At 38.2% G+C, this 19,547-nt stretch overlaps 1 protein-coding gene across 6 annotated transcripts in view; it reads left to right on the top strand.

The window, feature by feature from the left end:
• Positions 1,959-19,547, top strand: part of LOC109232139 (eIF-2-alpha kinase GCN2) — a 68,001-nt gene continuing 50,412 nt past the window's right edge. For 4 of the 6 annotated variants that reach the window (XR_002068890.1, XM_019397810.1, XM_019397809.1 and 1 more), the window contains exons 1-10: positions 1,959-2,517; positions 9,807-9,875; positions 9,959-10,018; positions 10,127-10,232; positions 17,208-17,312; positions 17,544-17,957; positions 18,549-18,686; positions 18,967-19,053; positions 19,188-19,274; positions 19,378-19,492. Coding sequence is in view for 4 of the 6 variants with exons in the window: in XM_019397810.1 (XP_019253355.1) it covers positions 2,384-2,517; positions 9,807-9,875; positions 9,959-10,018; positions 10,127-10,232; positions 17,208-17,312; positions 17,544-17,957; positions 18,549-18,686; positions 18,967-19,053; positions 19,188-19,274; positions 19,378-19,492 (1,315 nt within the window). In the remaining 2 variants the exon portion in view is untranslated. The remainder of the gene's footprint in view (positions 2,518-9,806; positions 9,876-9,958; positions 10,019-10,126; positions 10,233-17,207; positions 17,313-17,543; positions 17,958-18,548; positions 18,687-18,966; positions 19,054-19,187; positions 19,275-19,377; positions 19,493-19,547) is intronic. The other 2 variants (XR_002068889.1, XM_019397808.1) reach the window with 1 other exon arrangement.

Raw genomic sequence — 19,547 nt, 5'->3', positions numbered from 1 at the left:
TTAATAAATTTTTTTAATATTTAGAATTTTGAGATCAACTAAAATTTTAGTTGTTAAATTTTTTTCTTATCTGTGTCGACACTATAAACTTTTTGATAGGTGAATTAAATTTGAATTGGAATGGATTGAACAATATTTATTATATATTCCTAATAAAATTGAAAATTATTTTGAACATATTGTAATTATTCTCAGACGATTTGTTATGTATATTTATTTTACTTTTTTGTAATTACAATATTTTATTACGAAGTAAACATTTTGTATAAGAAATAAAAATAAAGTTAACTGAGAGCTGGACATTCCCCCTGTCCCAGGTAAAATAAAACTCTTACAATTCCGAAAACAACTAGACAACAACAAACAATCACAAAGAATTTTCGGGAGAAATTCAAAAATAGCCAGATTTACCACTGGTCGTTGAAAAATAGCCAAGTTTCAAAAGTCATCGAAATTTAGCCACTTTAAATCTGAGCGAAAACACTGCTCAAAATCCGGAAAAATACGCCCGCAAATTTTACGGGAGTTCCAGCATAAGTATGCTTGAACTCCCGTAAATTTTACGGGAGTTCCAGGATAACTATGCTGGAACTCCCGCAAATTTTACGGGAGTTCCAGCAAGTATAATTGTCCAGTATAATATACTGGAGTTTGGAGCACTGGTGCTCCAGTCTCCCGCAAATTTTACAGTAGTTAGCAAAGTATACCGGTCCAGCATAATATGCTGGAGTTCGTACACAAATGCACCAGAACTCCCGTATATTATACTGGACGGATCCCTGCTGCAGCAAAATAGTGGCTATTTTTCATTGACTTGATAAACGCTGGCTATTTTTCATTGACCAGTGTAAAAACTGGCTATACCATGATATTTTAACAGAATTTTCTATCACAACTCAAAGTTCCTATGTAATAAGCTAAGCAATATTCATCTTATATATAACCGTAATGCGCTAATAAGTAGCAAAATCCTTATATAACATATTTTGAAATATTTTGACAATTGTAACATAAAAGTTAAGTAAGGAATTTATACTTATTGTATTTGCCAAATTTCTTGTGAAAAATAACTTTAATTGTATAATTAGAAATTTAAAAATACATATGCTTTATTAAATCGTTAGAGTTATTGTCTCGGATGCAAATAGTAGATGTGTAGTTATTTTAACTAAGTCACCCTGGTGACATAATAAAAATCTCATTTTCAACGTTTTAATTCTTTTTTAAATCCAAATATTTAAATTCACAATAGAAATGAAAAACTAAAACACTCCGTTTCTTATTTAAAAAAATTATTTTGTTTTCTTTTAAAATTATTTTAAAGATTATAAACCATTAAAGTATTTTTAATCAAACCAGACTTAGAACCGACTATCGACACATATGGAAACTTAACATCAATTGACCAGTGATGAAAGAATAAATTTTACATTTGATTTTTAACATGTATTCCATATTTTGACTCCTTCTAAAATAATATTAGCATATACATCCTTTTGAGTCCATCAACCGTAAGCAATTCAGTATCTGTCCCACACTCTTGCTAACATAAGAAGGCAACTTTCGGATGCATCAGGATGTGCTTATAAGCTTGGGCAGATAAAAAGCTCACTCCAAAACGAAAAAAAGAATAAATTAATCTAAATGCACTTTCTGGATTCTATTTTTGCGATAGTGATTTATATTAATTACGTTGAATTTTTAGCTGAGTATATTGATAGAGATGATTAAGAACATCCACATAGTTTCTTCCTTTATTGAGTTAGCTAAATGTGATCAACAATCATTAATTTCAAGAACTTACACTTTTTGTTTAACTTTTAAGTAATACATAACTCAAACAAATTTTTAATATAATAACTATATGATCTCTTAAAATCTTGTATTCATAGAGACTGAGTACCAGAAGACTAGTGTAATAATAAAGTATTTAGCCCGTAAACACTAGTTTTAGGAGACACACGTTTTTTCTTAGCGAAGGCGATTTACATTGAATTTTACATCGTGTAAAACGCTAGCCTTTCTTTTACGATGATAAGCATGTTCTTTTCAACGACTACTGTAGAGTGTTTATATGGGCAAGTAGTAGGGTTTTAGGAGAAAGACTAGCTAATGAGTCAAATGGCTAATTATGGACGGACCCTATCCAATAGCAATTTTCCAACAAATAACATTATTTTTCAGCACACTAATAGATTGTCGCAATTTTTCATATTTTTTTTCCTTTCATAAATCCAACTACGTTTTGACGAAAGTGTATAATTGATAAGTAATTCGTGTTGAAGCTAAAGCGTTAAAGGTAAAGAAAATAGAAGGACCACGATCGAATTGCTCAATTGTTGAATCTAGTTTCGCTCCCGCCTCCATTCGGGCAAATCTCAGAATGGGGCAAAGTTCAAAGAAGAAGAAGAGGAAGAGTGGTGGATTGGGGCGGCGCAACAAGTCATCCAAATCCAAAGATCACAATTCGATTGGTGACGGTAATTCTGAATTGCTTGCCGAAGAGGTCACTGCATTGTAAGCTTATCCTTCTTTAACTCAACTCTTGTGCATTTGTTACTATCACCTATTGATTACAAAAAATACCTTTATAAGGATTAAAGCTGTTGTGTAAAGGCATAAATGAGATGCTGCTCAAATGCCCTAGCAAGGGCAGTAGTCGTCATCAAGTAATAAAGAGTAACTACTTTCCTGGAGCAATCAAACAGGCAATACAACCTTCATATTGAGGTTGTGGTATTCTGATACGAAAATGGCAATGGAACAGTAAAAGAAGAAAGAAAAAGCTGCGGCATAAATGTAACAAAAGGAAATAAAGAAGAAGAAGCTAGCTAGGGCAAAATAAAGAGTATATTCTCTGATTGATTCCACTAAAGCAGGAATTACAATATATATATATATAGAGAGAGAGAGTGAGTTGAAATTCCCTCAGCTAACACCCGTGCCTTTCCCTATTTGGTCACTTGGACCTTTTGAATAAAAGACAAAGGAAATTACAGGGCCAATGTGTAATTACTATAAGTTGTAATTTAAAAACTAAGTGACTAAACTAATAGTTCTCAAACTTCTCTTCAGCCTGCTATTTAACTAACTTTAACTACTTTGTACCATTCCGCAAGCACGATGTACTACTAGCTCGAGCTACTCGTATCAGATCCCTCTTGTCAAAATCTTCCTTGTCATCAAGGAAGGAAAGATGGAAATCTAGTCTTAGGGAATGATAATCCTCCCAAGTAGCTTGTTCTGGTGTTGTGTGCTCCCACTGAACGAGTACTTGAGCAATGGCTGTTTCCTTTTTGCACCATGCGTCTGTCTAGAATTTGTTGAGGTCGAGGGCAAGAAATATCAATGACCGGGGGGGGGGGGGTGAAATCTTCTCAGGTAACTTGTGGCAAGGTTTGAGCTGGGATACATGGAATGTAGGGTGGAGGAGAAGTTGAGAGGGAAAGGACAGTTTGTAAGCTACATTTCCAATTCTTTGTAGGATCTGATATGGCTCGTAGTATTTGGCTGAGAGTTCGGAGAAATGAGAGCCTGACATATTGAGCTACCTATAAGGTTGGATTTGAGGTACACCCAATCACCTACCTTGAATCGTGTGTCAAAACTATGCTTATTAGCTTGTGTAGCCATCCTCTGTTGTGCCCTCTGTAGATGGTATTTCAGCAGTTGGTACTTGAATTCTTTGGTGAGTAGGCTTCTATCTACTTCTTCCTTGATAGAATCCTCAGCAATGTAAGGTAAGTGGAGTGGTGGAGGCTGTCCATACAAGGCTTCATAGGGTGTGGTTTGGATTGAGGAATGGAATGTGGTATTGTACCACCACTCAGCAGCTGCCAAATAAGAGAACCAATCTTTTTGAGCTTGTGTTGCCATCCTCTGTTTGCCCATCCGATTGAGGATGATAGGCTGTGGAGGTACTGAGTGTGACTCCATGCATAGAGAATAACTCTTGCCATAGTTTGCTGGTGAATGTAGGATCCCTATCACTGACTATATCTTCTGGCATCCCATGTAATTTGAACACATATTCCATGAACAATTTAGCAATATCACCAGCTGAATATGGGTATGACACTCCAATGAAATGTGCATATTTTGTTAACCTGTCAACAACTACCCAAATAACAGACTTCCCATGAGACTTTGGTAATCCCTCAATGAAATCCATACTAATACTACTCCAGGCCAGTGAAGGTAGTTTGAGGGGTTGAAGTAATCCTGGGTAGGGTGTGGTTTCATACTTGCTTCTTTGACATGTGTCACACTGTTTGACATGAGTCTGAACATCTTCTTTCAAGCCCTTCCAATAGAAAAGTGCAGCTATTCTCCTGTAAGTATGGTCTATAGCTGCTCATCAGGGCCTACCACCAGCTTCCCATTTCTTCTGAGTTGTTCATGTACAAAGGAGTAGCCATTGATCTCAGCATCCCCTATCTTGAGTGCAGCAATAAGGTCAGTGAGTTCAGTGTCTATGGCCCAACTTTGCATAATGAGACTTAACAAATCAGTTTTGACAGTGGACAGTGTCAAGGTAGCTAGTTCCACCAATGGTAACCTGGACAATGCATCTGCTACCTTATTCTCCTTTCCCTTTTTGTACTCAATAATGAAGTCATATTGCATGAGCTTAGTTATCCATTTAAGTTGGGACCCTGTGTGTGCAGCTTTTGCTCTAAGAGAAACTTAAGAGCTTTTTGGTCTGTTTTCACTATGAAAGGCCTTCCTGTCAGATATTGAGCCCACTTGTTAACTGCCATCACCAAAGCTAGAAGTTCCTTGTCATAAACAGATAGGGATTAGTGTTGAGGAGACAATACCTTGCTTAAGTAAGCAATTGGCTGTCCATTTTGCATTAGAACATCCCCTATTCCCTGCTACATGCATCAGTCCCTACCACAAAGGGAATGAAAAAGTTAGGTAGAGTTAGCACAAGTGCAGAAGTTAAGGCTTCCTTCAGTTTGTTGAAAGCTTCAGTTGCCTTGCAAGACCATTGAAAGTTGTCGTTCTTGAGTAAATCAGTAAGAGGTTTACTCATAACTCCACAACCTTTGATAAACTTCCTATAATATCCTGCTAAACCCAGGAATCCTCTTAGTTGCTTGAGGTTAGCAGGTTCAGGCCAGGTTTGTACAACTTTGATCTTCCTAGGGTCAGTGGCAACACCTGCAACTGATATGTAGTGGCCTAAGTATTCAATTCTATCGGCAGCAAAGACACACTTGCTCCTCTTGGCAAAGAGCTGGTGTTGCACCAAGAGTTCAAAGGTAGTTCTGAGGTGTTGGACATGATCCTCTAAGCTCTTACTGAACACTAAGATGTCATCAAAGAAGACCAGTATGAATTTCCTCAGATAAGCCTTGAATATATGGTTCATCAATCCCTGAAAGCTTGAAGGGGCATTAGTTAAGCCAAATGGCATAACTAGGTATTCATAGTGTCTAGAGTGAGTCCTGAAAGCTGTTTTGTGTATGTCTGCAGGTGTCATCCTGATTTGATGGTACCCAGCCCTTGAGTCTATTTTAGAGTAGGCTTTTGAGCCTCCTAACTCATCCAGTAGCTCTTCAATGATAGTTATGGGGAACTTATCTTTGATAGTCAGCTTGTTCAATGCTATGTAGTCCACGCACAACCTCCAGGAGCCATCTTTCTTGCTCACTAGGACTACACGTGATGCATAAGAGCTAGAGCTGTACTGGATTATGCCTTGACTCAACATTTCCTGTGTCATTTTTTCAATCACATCTTTCTGAATAGGGGAGTACCTATAGGGTCTAGAGTTCACTGGTAGGCTACCTTCCACTAGAGGAATGTGATGATCAAACACCCCTCTTGAGGGAGGTAGCTGTTTAGGTTCAGCAAACAGTTCCCTATATCCATCTAATAGCATATGTATTTCAAGGGGCGCTTCTTCCTGCTTTGAATCTGGCTCCTCTTCAGTGATTCCCTTTGGGCAGACCTTAATCATAAAGGTTGAGCAGTGTTGACTGTGATATTATTGAGAGCCTTAGCATTCACAGTCTTGAAGGAGGAGGGGTGTATTACTTGCAAGGTGACTGATTAATCTTGATATATGAATTGCATCCATAGCTTTGCAAAGTTAACTTGGATGTCCCCTAACTTACTTAGCCATTGTATTCCTAGTACCACATCACAGCTGCCTATAGGGAGCACCAAGAAGTCATCTGTGAACACCACACCTTGCATTAGCCAAGTAAAACCTTTGCTGCCCTATACTGATTGTATCACTCTTCCATCAGCCACTGAGACATCTTGTGGACTCATTTGGTAAACCTTGCACCCAAGCCTTTTTGGTGTATGTTCATTGATAAAATTGTGAGTGTAACCACTATCAATCAAGACATTGGTTGGCTTTTGAATCCTTAAAATCTTGTATCCTCTAGAGCCATTCATAGCTTCCAAGGAAATCTCACAGTTCTCAATACGCTCTTCTTCCACCTCTGGCTCTTCAGTGAATACCTCCAGGTCTGGTTCTTCTGTAGTAGTCAATTGTTCCTCCTCAATTTCTAAGGAGTACAATTGCCTTTTTGCCTTACATTTGTGCCATGGTGTAAACTTTTTATCACAGAAGAAACAAATCCCATTTGCTCTCTTCTCATCCATCTCAGCTTGGGTGAGCCTCCTTCTTCTGTTGTTGTTAAAGTTAGCAACCATTGGCTTCTTGTAAGTAGGTTGGTTCCCTTTAAACATGCCCCAATTTCCTTGTACACAGTTGATGCTGAAAAGGCACCCTTGATTGCCTTGGATTGGGCAGCAAAATTGGCCTCTTGTAGTCTAGCCAAGTAGCATGCCTGTGGAAGGCTGGTAGGGTTGCCCACCTTAACAGCATGGCTAAGCTCAGGTTTCAAGTTATTCAGAAAAATGCTTATAGCATGTTCTGTAGAGAGGTTGATCCTTGTCATCACACTCACAAAAGCCTTTTGATAGTCCTTGACAGAACCTATATGCTTAATGTTCATTAACTCAGTCATGGGGTCAGAATATTCAGCTCCAAAGCTGTCACAAAGAGCCCACAAATATTCATCCCAAGTAGGTAATGGCATAGGACCTCTACTCCTCATATACCCTAAGTGCCACTGTAATGCATCACCCTCAAAGTGTAGTGAGACTAACTTCATCTTTTGCTGAATGGTAACATGTTCATCCGCAAAAAATTGTTCCACCTTATACAACCATGTTCTTAAGTCATCCCCATTGAACTTAGGGAACTCAACCTTAGTGTATTTGGTATAGGGAATATTGGGCTTTTGTGTTTGGGGGTGGCTTTGTGTATTGACATTATACTGATACTGAGGAGGGGTTGGTACGTAGTTGGTTTGGTGGTACAGGGGAGGGAGTATGTGTGCAGTTTGGGTATGATAGGGCGGAGGGTACTGTGTGGCTTGATGGTAAGGGAGGTAGGAAGGCATTACTCCCATAGGTGAACCTTGGTTCCAGCTCATTGTGGGTTGGTAAAACCTTCCATTAAGAGATTGAGTTGGGAAGTTTTGGGGTTGAAGTGTAGTGGTTCTAGGATGAGGAGAAGGCACGTTTGGAGGCACATAAGGTTGAGGTTGAGGGTGTTGTATGAGAGGTGTGTTTATCATGACTGAGCGAAGGGAGAGGGGTTGTGGCTGAGCCTGAGCTACAGCTGTATGAACTGGTTGTACCATTGGGAGTGTGGAAGAAGAAACAGCACTAACTTAAATGTTAGTACTAGCTAGTCTAGGGTTCTGAGTAGTGGCATTCGCAGGGGAGGGAAGGGAAGCCATAGCGGTAGTGTTCAGGTTGCTAGTGCTAGGTGTTGCTAGATCTCCAAAATCAAAAGGTCTATCACTTGGGGAGTAGAGCTCACCTTCATCCGGCAACGCCTTTTTGTCTCTCTCAGGTTGTTTACCTCCATGGATGACCTCGTTGAGAACCTATCTCAGCTCATTCAAGGATTCCTCTTGCTGTTTGCTACTCTGCTCTTGAGCAGCTTCCAATTGCTCTTGTCGAGCTGTAAAACTAGATATCTCAGTAGAGATCTTGTGTAATGCATTCATAACCTCGTTCATCTCATTCGCCATATCCACAGAGCCAAGAAAGTGCTCTGATACCACTGATACGAAAATGGCAATGGAACAGTAAAAGAAGAAAGAAAAAGCTGCGGCAGAAATGGAACAAAAGGAAATAAAGAAGAAGAAGCTAGCTAGGGCAAAATAAAGAGTATATTCTCTGATTGATTCCACTAAAACAGGAACTACAATGTGTGTATATATATATATATATATATAGTGAGTGAGGTGAAATTCCCTCAGCTAACACCCGTGCCTTTCCCTATTTGGTCACTTGGACCTTTTGTATAAAAGACAAAGAAAATTACTGGGCCAATGTGTAATTACTATAAGTTGTAATTTAAAAACTAAGTGGACTAAACTAATAGTTCTCAAACTTCTCTTCAGCCCGCTATTTAACTAACTTTAACTACTTTGTACCATTCCGCAAGCACGATGTACTACTGGCTCGAGCTACTCGTATCATATTCTCTACAGTTTCTCCCAGTATCAATAAGACTTACTAATAACTAGGATCTATATAGTGGTAAAGTTGTATGTAATATTGATCCTTCTATGAATCTGATAATTGCAGATTACTATTTTACACTAATTGGACCGTAATCTTCCAGATTATGTTTACTTGCTATTTACTCAAGAAATATTAACTAACTGTTTCGAAGCATGCCTGCAGACTTTAATGGAATTTCTAGGGACGAATCAGATTTGAAATTGGATTTATCCTCCTTGTATTCGAATGCCAAATCCCAGGCGACCTGGCACTGACTAGTGATTAGATTCATTCCTGTCCTGTGTATGAAATGGTGTACTGTGTTCTCTTTCCTTAGCATTTTTGTCCAATTTAAAATGTTGTACTGGATTGACGGGCTATTATAGACATAGCTATCTTGATGTAATAGCTTTGGTGGAGATATCAACAGGACCCTCTTCTTTCCTTAATATGGAACATTCTTTTCTTTTTCCCGGGTCTCTTGTCAAGGATTTTGACAAAATATCCTTCGAAAACGAAAAGAGTAGAACTGGTGAATAATGCTATAAAATTTTGTTTTTGTCTCCATTGATTTTCTTGAGGGAAAAAGGATATGTGATTCCAGATTCCACAGAAGGGATGCATCTGAATACAAAAAGGAGTAAATCCCTAACCAAGGTGTATGCAGAGTCAACAAAGGAGTGTCAGTCCAAACTATTCATTCACTCGTCTATTTGAGTGCTCAAATATTTGCCCTTAACAGCAAAATGTTTTGATTACGGATTAAACTCTTTTATGCTACTGAATGCACGTCATCTATCGGCCATATTTTCTATGTTAAAGCATGTGGAGAGTAATTGTTCGACCTGTCCAATTCAGGTCCCTGGTTTTATGAAATATTCTGGAATGTTCCTTATTTTATGCTAGAGCCCAGCCTATTCCAATTCTATTACTCTGTAGCTTTTTTCCAAATGCAGTTTTAACAATTGTTTGGTGCATTTTCCCGGAATGGGATGACTAAAATTTTGTAGAGCATCTTCTGCTAATTATATGCGTGTGGGGAAATAGCATGATTTTCTTTGCATCTATTTGGTGCAAATCAGTTGCATAATTAGTAGTTTATCTTTTGCTGAATTATACTGAGATTGAGAAGCTATAGTGTTTTTGGCCTTCCAGTTCTCTATTTTGCTCTACTTTAACCTTTCTTCAATTGATAAACTTTCTAGAAAGAAATATTTATTTCCATACATGGCCTTACTCATTGATTCACGGAATGTTAGGTGTGCCATATTTCAAGAAGATTGTGAAGTTGTTTCAGAGTCACCTTCACAGCTTCATATCAAGCTCAGGTTTTGGACATTAGAAATACTCATAAAACTCCACTGTACTGTCTTTATTCGTTTGTACCAAAGTTCTACGCATGAATTAACAGGCCTTACTCAAAGGATGCTGGCTATGAAGATTCAGATGTGTCAGCTCTTCTTTCAGTGAGGTTAACAGGCTGCACTTTTATGTGCCTTTTTTGTGCTGTGTTGTCTATTCTTTTCTGGGTATTCATTTCTCCTAATTTCATCCTGTCTTTGTTCCTTTTATATTTTAGGTGTTTGCCTGGGTATCCATACAAGACCCCAAAGCTTCAGATAATACCAGAGAAAGGCTTATCCAAAGCTGATGCTAACAACCTTTTGTCTTTGCTTTATGATCAGGTAGAGAATGACTTTTAATTTAGTAACACTGTCATCTTTTCCCAACTCGTATCCTTGTTATTGTTGGTTCAGTCCGACTACTTGCTTTTATGCTTAATTAGGAGTCATTGCATTTAGGAATTTCAGACTAAAACTCCCAGCAAGATGGAAATAAAGCTGATGATTGGCATATTTAATAGGCTTAGAGTTTATGCTGTGCTAAATTGTGCGTCTAAAAATAAGTACAAAATGCACTACAATATTTTACTGAATTGACAGATGCCAAAAAATGGGAGATCAATGGGCTGTAGTTGCTGTGAGCTACGATCAATCATTCAAATCAATAAACTACCCCTCAATCCCTAAGAAAGTTGGGTTTGACAAAATGAATTCTCCGTTACTATTCCACTTTATTCGTTTACATGAATTTTAATACTTAATACATATTTGAAAGGTTAAATTGGTTAATTATTGAAAGACTTAAAAGTCGAATCCAAATCTGGGGTGGGGGTGGGAATATAACTCCTCTACTCCTACATGCCAATGCACATGCTATATGTGATGCACCATATTGACAGCCTGGGTGTTGAAATAGATTCATTCAAGTATTATTTTGGTTATGGATAATTTTTCTTTTAAAGGGGTTCTCTAAACTAGAGATTCTCTAAATTCACGTTCTCTCTACGATGACATACTAGTTTATAACTGGAAACCAAGACTCAATGCAAGAGTAACAATGATAACTAATCCTTAATCTTGACTTGTTGGTATCACCTATTTTAATCTTTTCCTCCACTTTCTTTTGTTCTTAGTTAAGTTTGTTTAGATTTCTGTTGGTTTTAGGAATTTTGAGATAATTTTATTTTATTTGAGTTTAAGTCAACTTATCCCCTTGCCGCACTTTCAATTGCCATAGTGTCACAAACTTTCGATCACCATAATGCTGCACTTATACACCAGTGCATGTAGAGGTCTATGTAGGTCTTAGTTAAACCTTCTCAGGTGATTGTATTTCATTTTGTCCTCTATGTGTGTTGTTCGCACCATCTTTTTTATGTGTTCATTCTACTCTTGTCTAAGAGTGTGGCTGCACATCCTAACATCTACATTTCTGCGACATGTGGACATGTTAGACCTTTTTTTTTCTTCTATTAATAAGGTAAATATTATTTATTAATAACGGGAAATTCTTCCCTAAGCAAGCAGTATACAAAAATGTCGAGGTTCTACATTATAATATAATCCTGTACGAACAACACCCAATCTTCTAACATACCGGAGCATCATAGGTGCACCAAAAAGAAGCTAGAAATGCGAGGCTAGTAAAGGAAGATGCCGGCCGAGAAAGACGAACAACAAGATAACATTGCAGGAACTTAATAAAGGAGATGCGACGAAGAAGAACCTAGTGATAAACGAGAGAAAATCTACAACTGGGGATACTAGAGATGAAGTATGGACGGCGTTTCCTACTCGTAAGGATGAGTTAAACCGACATTAGGGGTAGCCAAAGCTGATTCCTGGAATAATTCTATGCAGGAAATAGGAAATCAAATTTGCATGAATTCAGATCTACTATAACCCCAGCTCTAGTAGTGTCTGTAAGATTATAAATGAGGAAAATGGGACTAAGTCAAGTGACACTCAACGTCTGTTAGACATGGGTGAAGAAGTCGTTGCAGATTGAAATGGGGTGCTATATTCAAGTCCACATATGATTAACAATAGGCCCTATGATCATCAAACCGCAGAATGCTGATTTTGATTCTGAAAAGTAAAAACTATCCCCCCCCCCCCCCCCCAGGGGTTAAAATCCCAAAACTACCAATTAATTGTTGGAGCATGGATTCGTTAAGTAGGATTGGGATGCAATTGGGATACCATTATTTGCTGATGTCTGTGTTGGCAGACATAATTTCATATGCTAGAATGTTATTAGAGGGAGATGTTACCAGAAGTTTATCTCAGACACTTAGAGTACAGGACCTTAAGGAAAGAAACTTTGATCAAGAAGTAGAAACTTTGATCAAGAAGTTTCCTATGATTGGAAAGTGGAAACCCGAGTATTGTGACTCTTGCTTGCAAATTAGACACAACGTCCAAGCAAATGTGCCCCAACAAACTCTGGTGCCTCTTAAGAAGAAATTTCAGAAACCTAAGCTAGAGTGGTGATCAAGAGGAGTACAGATAAATGTTGTGGGACAGGGAACAGGTGATTATGTGCAACAAGCCGAAGTTGGCAATGTTGTGGCTCTTACTGCAGATGACTCATCTGACTCTTGTGAGAATTGGACAGAGGTAAAAGGGAGATTGGCAACTAAGGGAACTCAAACCAACCTGCTGGTGGTACAAATGTCGTACAGGGGACATGGACTGAGTTTATTGGTGTTAGTACACAGTAAGGGACACTAGACAACAACTATTAGGGGTCGTTTGGTTGGAATATGGCTTATGCCGGTATAAGTATTGTTGGGATAAGTTATACTGGGATTAGTTATGATGGGATTGTTGTTTATTCACTGTTTGGTATGCTGTATTAAGAATAACAATTGCATAATTTCTAAGAAGAATGTATAAGTTATACCGGTGCTGATTTCTCCACCCTCTATAAGGTATAAGTTATCCCGGCTTTAATTTTAATACCGGATAACTTATACCTGGTTTGCTAACCAAACAGAGTATTAAGGTGGTATTAAATTTTTATACCACCCCTATACCTTCTTATACCTCATACCAAACGACCCCTTAGAGATTCAGATTTCTATGAGGGATGACAATGAAGGAAGGAGTTGGAAAAATGGTCAACCATTGAACAGATTATTGTAAAACAAAAGTCACACATCCTATGATTAAAGCTATGTGATTCAAACACATCCTGCTTTCATTTCAACGTTAAGAACAGAGTTGCCCATAACAACAATTAGATCATCAACATCTACCAAAAGTGAGAGAGGATACATGCTCAAGAGGGTATTGAAGAAGAAATTTTCGGTTACTATTAATTGTTGTTCGGATCTGCAGCATCTCGATTGCTAGCCATTGAACCAAATGTGATGAAGAAGGGACATATCTTGAGCAGAGAACAATAGATGGAATTGATTGCACTATTCACAAAAGAGGAGATTGGAAATGCTATATGGGTTATTGAGACATCAAGAACCCTAGAGTGTAGGACTTGGTGCTTACTTCTTTAAGAAAGCATGGCCCTGAAAAGGAGATGATATAACAAATGCTCTGCTACATTTCTTTCGTACTAAGGTGATGTATGGACCCCTTAATTGCACCAATATCACTCTGACTCCAAAGGTTAAAAATCCATTATATGTCGGGGATTCTAGACCTATTTCATGTTGTAATGTGCAGTACAATTGAACCAAATGTACTGTGGCATGTGGAGGAGCATCATGAAGAATTAGGAAGCCTTCAGTGGCAACATCACTTACAGGGTGGGGGATGGAAGGAGAATCAACTTTTGGAATCATAAGTGGTGTGGAGAGGATACTCTGAGGGTCTCCTTTCCCCACATCTTCAGAGTTTCAAACCAGAAGGAATTGATGGTCCAACAGATTCGTAAAGAGCATGAAGTGGTAGTATGAGATCTCTCATTTAGAAGGAACATGCAAGATTTGGAGATTGCGTAGCACCAAGATTGGTTGACACTGCTATATGGGCAAGACAAGCCCCAGCCATCTTGTGATTCTTGGAGATGGGGTTTGCGTGGCAATGGTTTGTTCACCGTAAAGTCCTTTTACCAGAGTATGTTGGTGAGAGAGGATGCCACTTTTCCATACTCCTCGATCTGGATTCCTAAGGCGCCCACGAAGGTGTGCTTTTTTGCATGGCTAGCGGCGAGGGGAGTGATTTTGACTGCTGAAAATCTGCGAAAGAGAGGAATCACACTTGTTAGTTGGTGCTACATGTATAAAAGCTCCGGGGAAGAAGTTGATCATCTTTTGTTGCATTGCCCTGTGTCCTTGGCTTTATGAAGGGCAATCCTGAATCTTTTTGGTGTTCAATGGGTGATGCCAAGCACTGTAAAGGAAATGTTATATAGCTGGGCCGGTTTCCGTAGAAGAAGAAAGCAAAAGGCGTGAAAGTTCGCCCCGTTAGCTCTCATGTGGATAGTTTGGGGGGAGAGAATAGGAGAGCTTTGAGGGGATTGAGTCTCCTTTTTCACATCTTAAAACTAGTCTTTTATCTTTGATCGCTTTTTGGTGCACTCATATAGCCCCTATTTGTATAGAAGATTGGGCGTCTTTTGTAGAGAATCATGTTCTGATGTAAATTCTCTACTTTTTGGTATACTTCCTGTATACGGGAGTTCTCTCCCTTTTGATTAATATAATTTACCTTATCAAAAAAAATGTGCAGTACAAGATTATCTATATTTTTCAATTTTTGCTTGAATCTATCTGCATGCTTGACTAATTCATTGTTCTTGCTTCCATTTCATTTTCCTATAAGGCTTCATCTTGCCCAAAGTGTATGCTTGACAATATTGTTTCCTTTATGTTCTCTATCATTCTGGTCCTTTTCCTTTGTATTTAGGATTAACTTCTATTTGTACAAGTGCTTTTCTACTAATACGATATCTTTCTCTTACCTCAGTCCTTTTATGCGGAGTGACCATTAACAATTGTCAGCCACATGCTAATCACCTATGTTGATAACAATTGAAATACAAGAACAAGGGAAGATCAAAACAAGTAAAAGAGATAGAAGTTAGACACAAAACTTGATAAGATACCGGCATTAGTTAGAATTAGAAGACAATCTTAATCACCTCTACTAGAATCAAGTTTGCACCTATACCAATAGAATCCTCAAAAGATTTATCACTCTTGCAAATTCTATGGCAAATCAAGTAGCAATTAAGAGATCACCTAAGAAATTCTAAATTCAAACTAAAAGTCATACTAACTTTTATCCAAGCTAAGGAAATGAACTAGGGCTTTAGAGTTTATAGCTAGGTTAATTATTTACATAGATTGCCCAAAATAACCCAAAGATAGCCTTAAAACATCATTAGCCATTTTGGATAAAGCTATCTTTCCACAAGTATCTCTGCTATCGCGGTCAGGCTAAGTTTGACTGGTTTAAGCAATTGCAGCCATGACTCCGCTATCACGGTCTTCTGCGCCTAGGTGTCCCTCTGTGTTTGCGGCTTGCCTTCTGCGATTGCGGTTCACTAAGTCTTTTTATGGGGTCGCGTCTTGAACTCTACGATCGCATCTCTCTTCTACCGGTTCAGAAACTGCAGCTGCAATTTGTGATCCAAGGCTCCTTTCTACAACTCCACGCTCCCATCATATCCCTCCTTCCATAGTAGCAATGTATAGTATGAAAGGGACTTCTCTAAATGATTCATTGACGCTCCCAACCTCTTGATCATCATTCCAGCGCCTACAACTCCTTAGCTTGACACAAAAAAAAAGCTCCTTAGCTTGACTCCTTGTAAAAGGTTTGGTAGTCGTGGCCATGGGCACAGAGTGATCACATGTAGTCCATGCTCCAACATTAGCTTTACTTGTTGTTAAGTGTCCCATTTGGTGGAGGGAATGAGATGTTGTCTAGGGCAATCCTCACCACTTCAGCTTGCTTTTGGCTTGTGTTGGGCCCAAGGTCATTTTTCTTAGCACTTATGATCGTAAGTACAATAACAATACCTGATCTGCCGTAGCAGCTGCTGGTTGGTTGCTTTCTCAATATCCAGATGACTGGTTGCTTTCTCTCCTCTTCGCAGGCTTTCCCAGTACAAATATCATTACAATTCCTAGGAACACCTTTGACTCTATGGTGAGAATAGTAGTTTGAGAAGATTAACCGTGATATTACGTGCTCAAGGCATGTCTAAAATTCTATGGTAATATCATCGTTTTATAGGACTATTAAGTGTGGCTTCTAAATTGCGTTCTTTCCAGGTTGTTTTTCTGTGTTTGTACTCTGTTCTTAAGGATATGTTGGTTTTATTAAGATGATAATTGGGTTCTATTGCTGTAATAGTATTAATGAGAAGCATGAATCCTGTTACTTAAAACATAGTCAACATGCAGTACTAAATTGGTGTTTGGTTAGGATAGACATATTTGCTGTATTTCTCAATGCTCACATTTGGGTTAGTGAAGGTTAGTTACTCGTTGGTCCAAGGAGCTTCTTTTTCCAGTATATCAACTCCCAGATTTATTTACAACATCCCTACACTTGTGAAACTCGTGCAGGTAGATCAATGAATTTGGAAGTTTTACTACAGTTGATCATTTCCTTTTTTTTTGATAAGGTAAATTGTATTAATCAAAAGGGAGAGAACTCCCGTATACAAGAAGTATACCAAAAAGTAGAGAATTTACATCAGAACAAGATTCTCTACAAAAGACGCCCAATCTTCTATACAAATAGGGGCTATATGAGTGCACCAAAAAGCGATCAAAGATAAAAGACTATTCTTAAGATGTGAAAAAGGAGACTCAATCCCCTCAAAGCTCTCCTATTCTCTCCCCCCAAACTATCCACATGAGAGCTAACTAGGCGAACTTCCACGCCTTTTGCTTTCTTCTTCTACGGAAACCGGCCCAGCTATATAGCATTTCCTTTACAGTGCTTGGCATCACCCATTGAACACCAAAAAGGTTCAGGATCACCCTCCACAAAGCCGAGGACACAGGGCAATGCAACAAAAGATGATCAACTTCTTCCCCTGAGCTTTTACACATACAGTTGATCATTTCCTCTACTCATCGTTGCGCTTAATGAGATGCATAATATCGGGCTTTACGACTTTCTGTGAATCATTTCATGCAAGTGTTTTCTGGCCTATCCTCGCATACTTGGTTAAAGTAAATAAAGGTTTACCTGCTTTATTAAAGTAATGTAGGCTGCTAAAGCATTTGATGCGCTCATGTCTTTTCTTTTACGGCCTTTGTTTTAACTACACTGAGTTCTTTGGTTAATACCTACGACTTTCGTGTTATCTCACTTATAACTTTTAAACCATCCCAGGCCAGCTCCAACGCTCGAGAAGGGCGTGTAATGATCTACAATTTGGTTGAAGCTGCTCAAGAATTCTTGTCTGAAATTGTTCCACAGGAGCATTTGCATGGATCGGTAAGCTGTCTTGCTTTCATAATTGCTTTTTTAACTGCAGCAAAGTAGTATTCTGTTCCTTTTTCATAGCAGAGCATAGGAAGCACACAACTTTCTCCTCTTTGTTTTAGTTCTTTAATGTGCAATGTTGGTGGTGTACCATTTTAGTTGGAAATGCATGATGCCTAAAAAGTTGATACCATTATCCTAGAGATATTTGGAATTTGACCAAGTGCATTTTATTTGTTTCAGGTTTCATGCCAGTCGACCGATATTACCAGCCAATTGACTTATAAGGATGCGTCAGCTTCATCTGGCGATACCTGTTCTTTTGGTGGACCATTTGTGTATGGCTTTTTAGATCTTTTTAGTGGCTCAGGTGAGTCATGGCATTGGAGTCTGGGAATGAATGATACTGGTCGCATAGACTCTTTGGTGCAGCCCCATGTATCAGAAGGTCTCAAACATGAATATGACAATCAGCAAAAGAAAATTGACCAAATTGTGAAGCCAGCATTGAATGAAGCAGCAAAGCAAGACTCTTTGCGTAAGGCTGAAATGAAATTGGATGATCTTGAAGAAGAGAGTGTAGGCGAGAGTAAAAGTTGTAGTGATTTGAGCAAAAGTTATACGGATGAATCAACTGAAGACCATGTCATGTGCAAGGTAAATTTATACTCTCTCCGTTTTAATTTATATGAACATATTTCTTTTTAGTCCATGCCAAAAAGAATGACCCTTTCCATATTTGGAAACAATGTACCTTTATGCAATGATTTTTAGCCACACAAAATATATGTGCCTCGTTTTACACCACAAGTTCAAAAGTCTTCTCTTTTTTCTTAAACTCTTGACCTGTCAAAAGGTTCACAGTAATTAAAACAGAGGGAGTATAAAAGATTTATTTTTGTTTCTACTATTTTGTATACTCTTTGTGTACGGGGACTTTTTGAAGCCTCTTCTTAAATGAAATTTATTACTTTTATCAACAAAAATGAAAGTTTCACTTTTGAAATGGAAAATTTTATCCATTTAGTGGAAAAATAGTTTCTTTTAAGGATTGCACAGGAGCAATCAGTTCAAATCACTGGCATATTAGTCTTTTTCCCTTTTTTGACCTTCTGATGTCAATATTTTATTATCCATTTCTTGCTATATTTTCAGTGGCTAGCTCAATTGTCAGATCTACTGTTGATGTTAAGGATATTTTTGTCCATCTTGAAGGATGTGCTCTCTAACATCACAACTCTCTTACAGAATATTTTTTTGGAAGGGAATATATCAGACAGTGGTGATGCTCAGTGGGAAACTGAACCTAAACCTTCAGAACTGGTGTCCTCTGGATCTCTGGTCCAGGACCATTTACCCCACACTCTAGAAAAAGACCTCATTCTGGTACCTCCCTCTAGCTTCTAGCATTCTTTTGAAAGTACAAGTGAATTTTTTAAATGCTGGAAACAAAACTAAAGCAACTTCTAGTGTTTTTCTGGTTTTGTGTAGAAATGATAAGAGGACAGGATGGAATGTAATGCATTTGGCTCTTGGGTTTGTAGAATATGAAAAGAGCCTAGAGAACTTCTCCTCCTGAATTGTCTTCCACTTCTTATGAATCCAATTTTTAATTTCATCCCTTCCCGAATTAACTATAAAGATGCTTTAAACTCTGCTTCTTTAGGCACACTTGCTTCGGCTTGCCTGCGGCCCTAAAGGACCGCTATCTGATGCTTTGCCAGAAATAACATCAGAGCTCTTTGACCTTGGGGTATGATCAACTTAATCTAGTTATTTTTTATGATTTTCTGCTTAAGTTTTTGTTCTTCATTTAATTCATTAGGTCATTACTACAATTAAATCTGATAAAATGTTTATTGCCTCTGAAAATGACTTATCTTTAAGATCGTCTCCAAACGTGTACAAGATTTGGCAAGCAAACCTTCTTCATTTTTTGATGGGACTTTTGATCGTGTTTTTCAAGCACATAAGGTAAAGTTTATTGTTCTTTTCTTGACTGGCTTCTTTTTTGCGTCAGTTGTACGTCCATGTTGTTGACAGTAGTATTGTAATTTCCAACAAATGAACTTAATAGGTGTCATCAAAGCTCTCACAATTTTGGAAAGCTTCATCTGAATTTGAAGGGCAGAATTCTTCACCTCCTCAAAACTCTCGTTATTTGAATGACTTTGAGGAGCTCCAACCCCTAGGTGAGTGAAAGTTTTTCCAGCTTATGTGCTTTCCCTTATTTCTAACCTTTAGTGA

The sequence above is a fragment of the Nicotiana attenuata genome, chromosome 9, assembly GCF_001879085.1.
Source record: "Nicotiana attenuata strain UT chromosome 9, NIATTr2, whole genome shotgun sequence".
NCBI classification, from domain to species: Eukaryota; Viridiplantae; Streptophyta; class Magnoliopsida; order Solanales; family Solanaceae; genus Nicotiana; species Nicotiana attenuata.
This window is presented reverse-complemented; position numbering and strand designations above follow the sequence as displayed.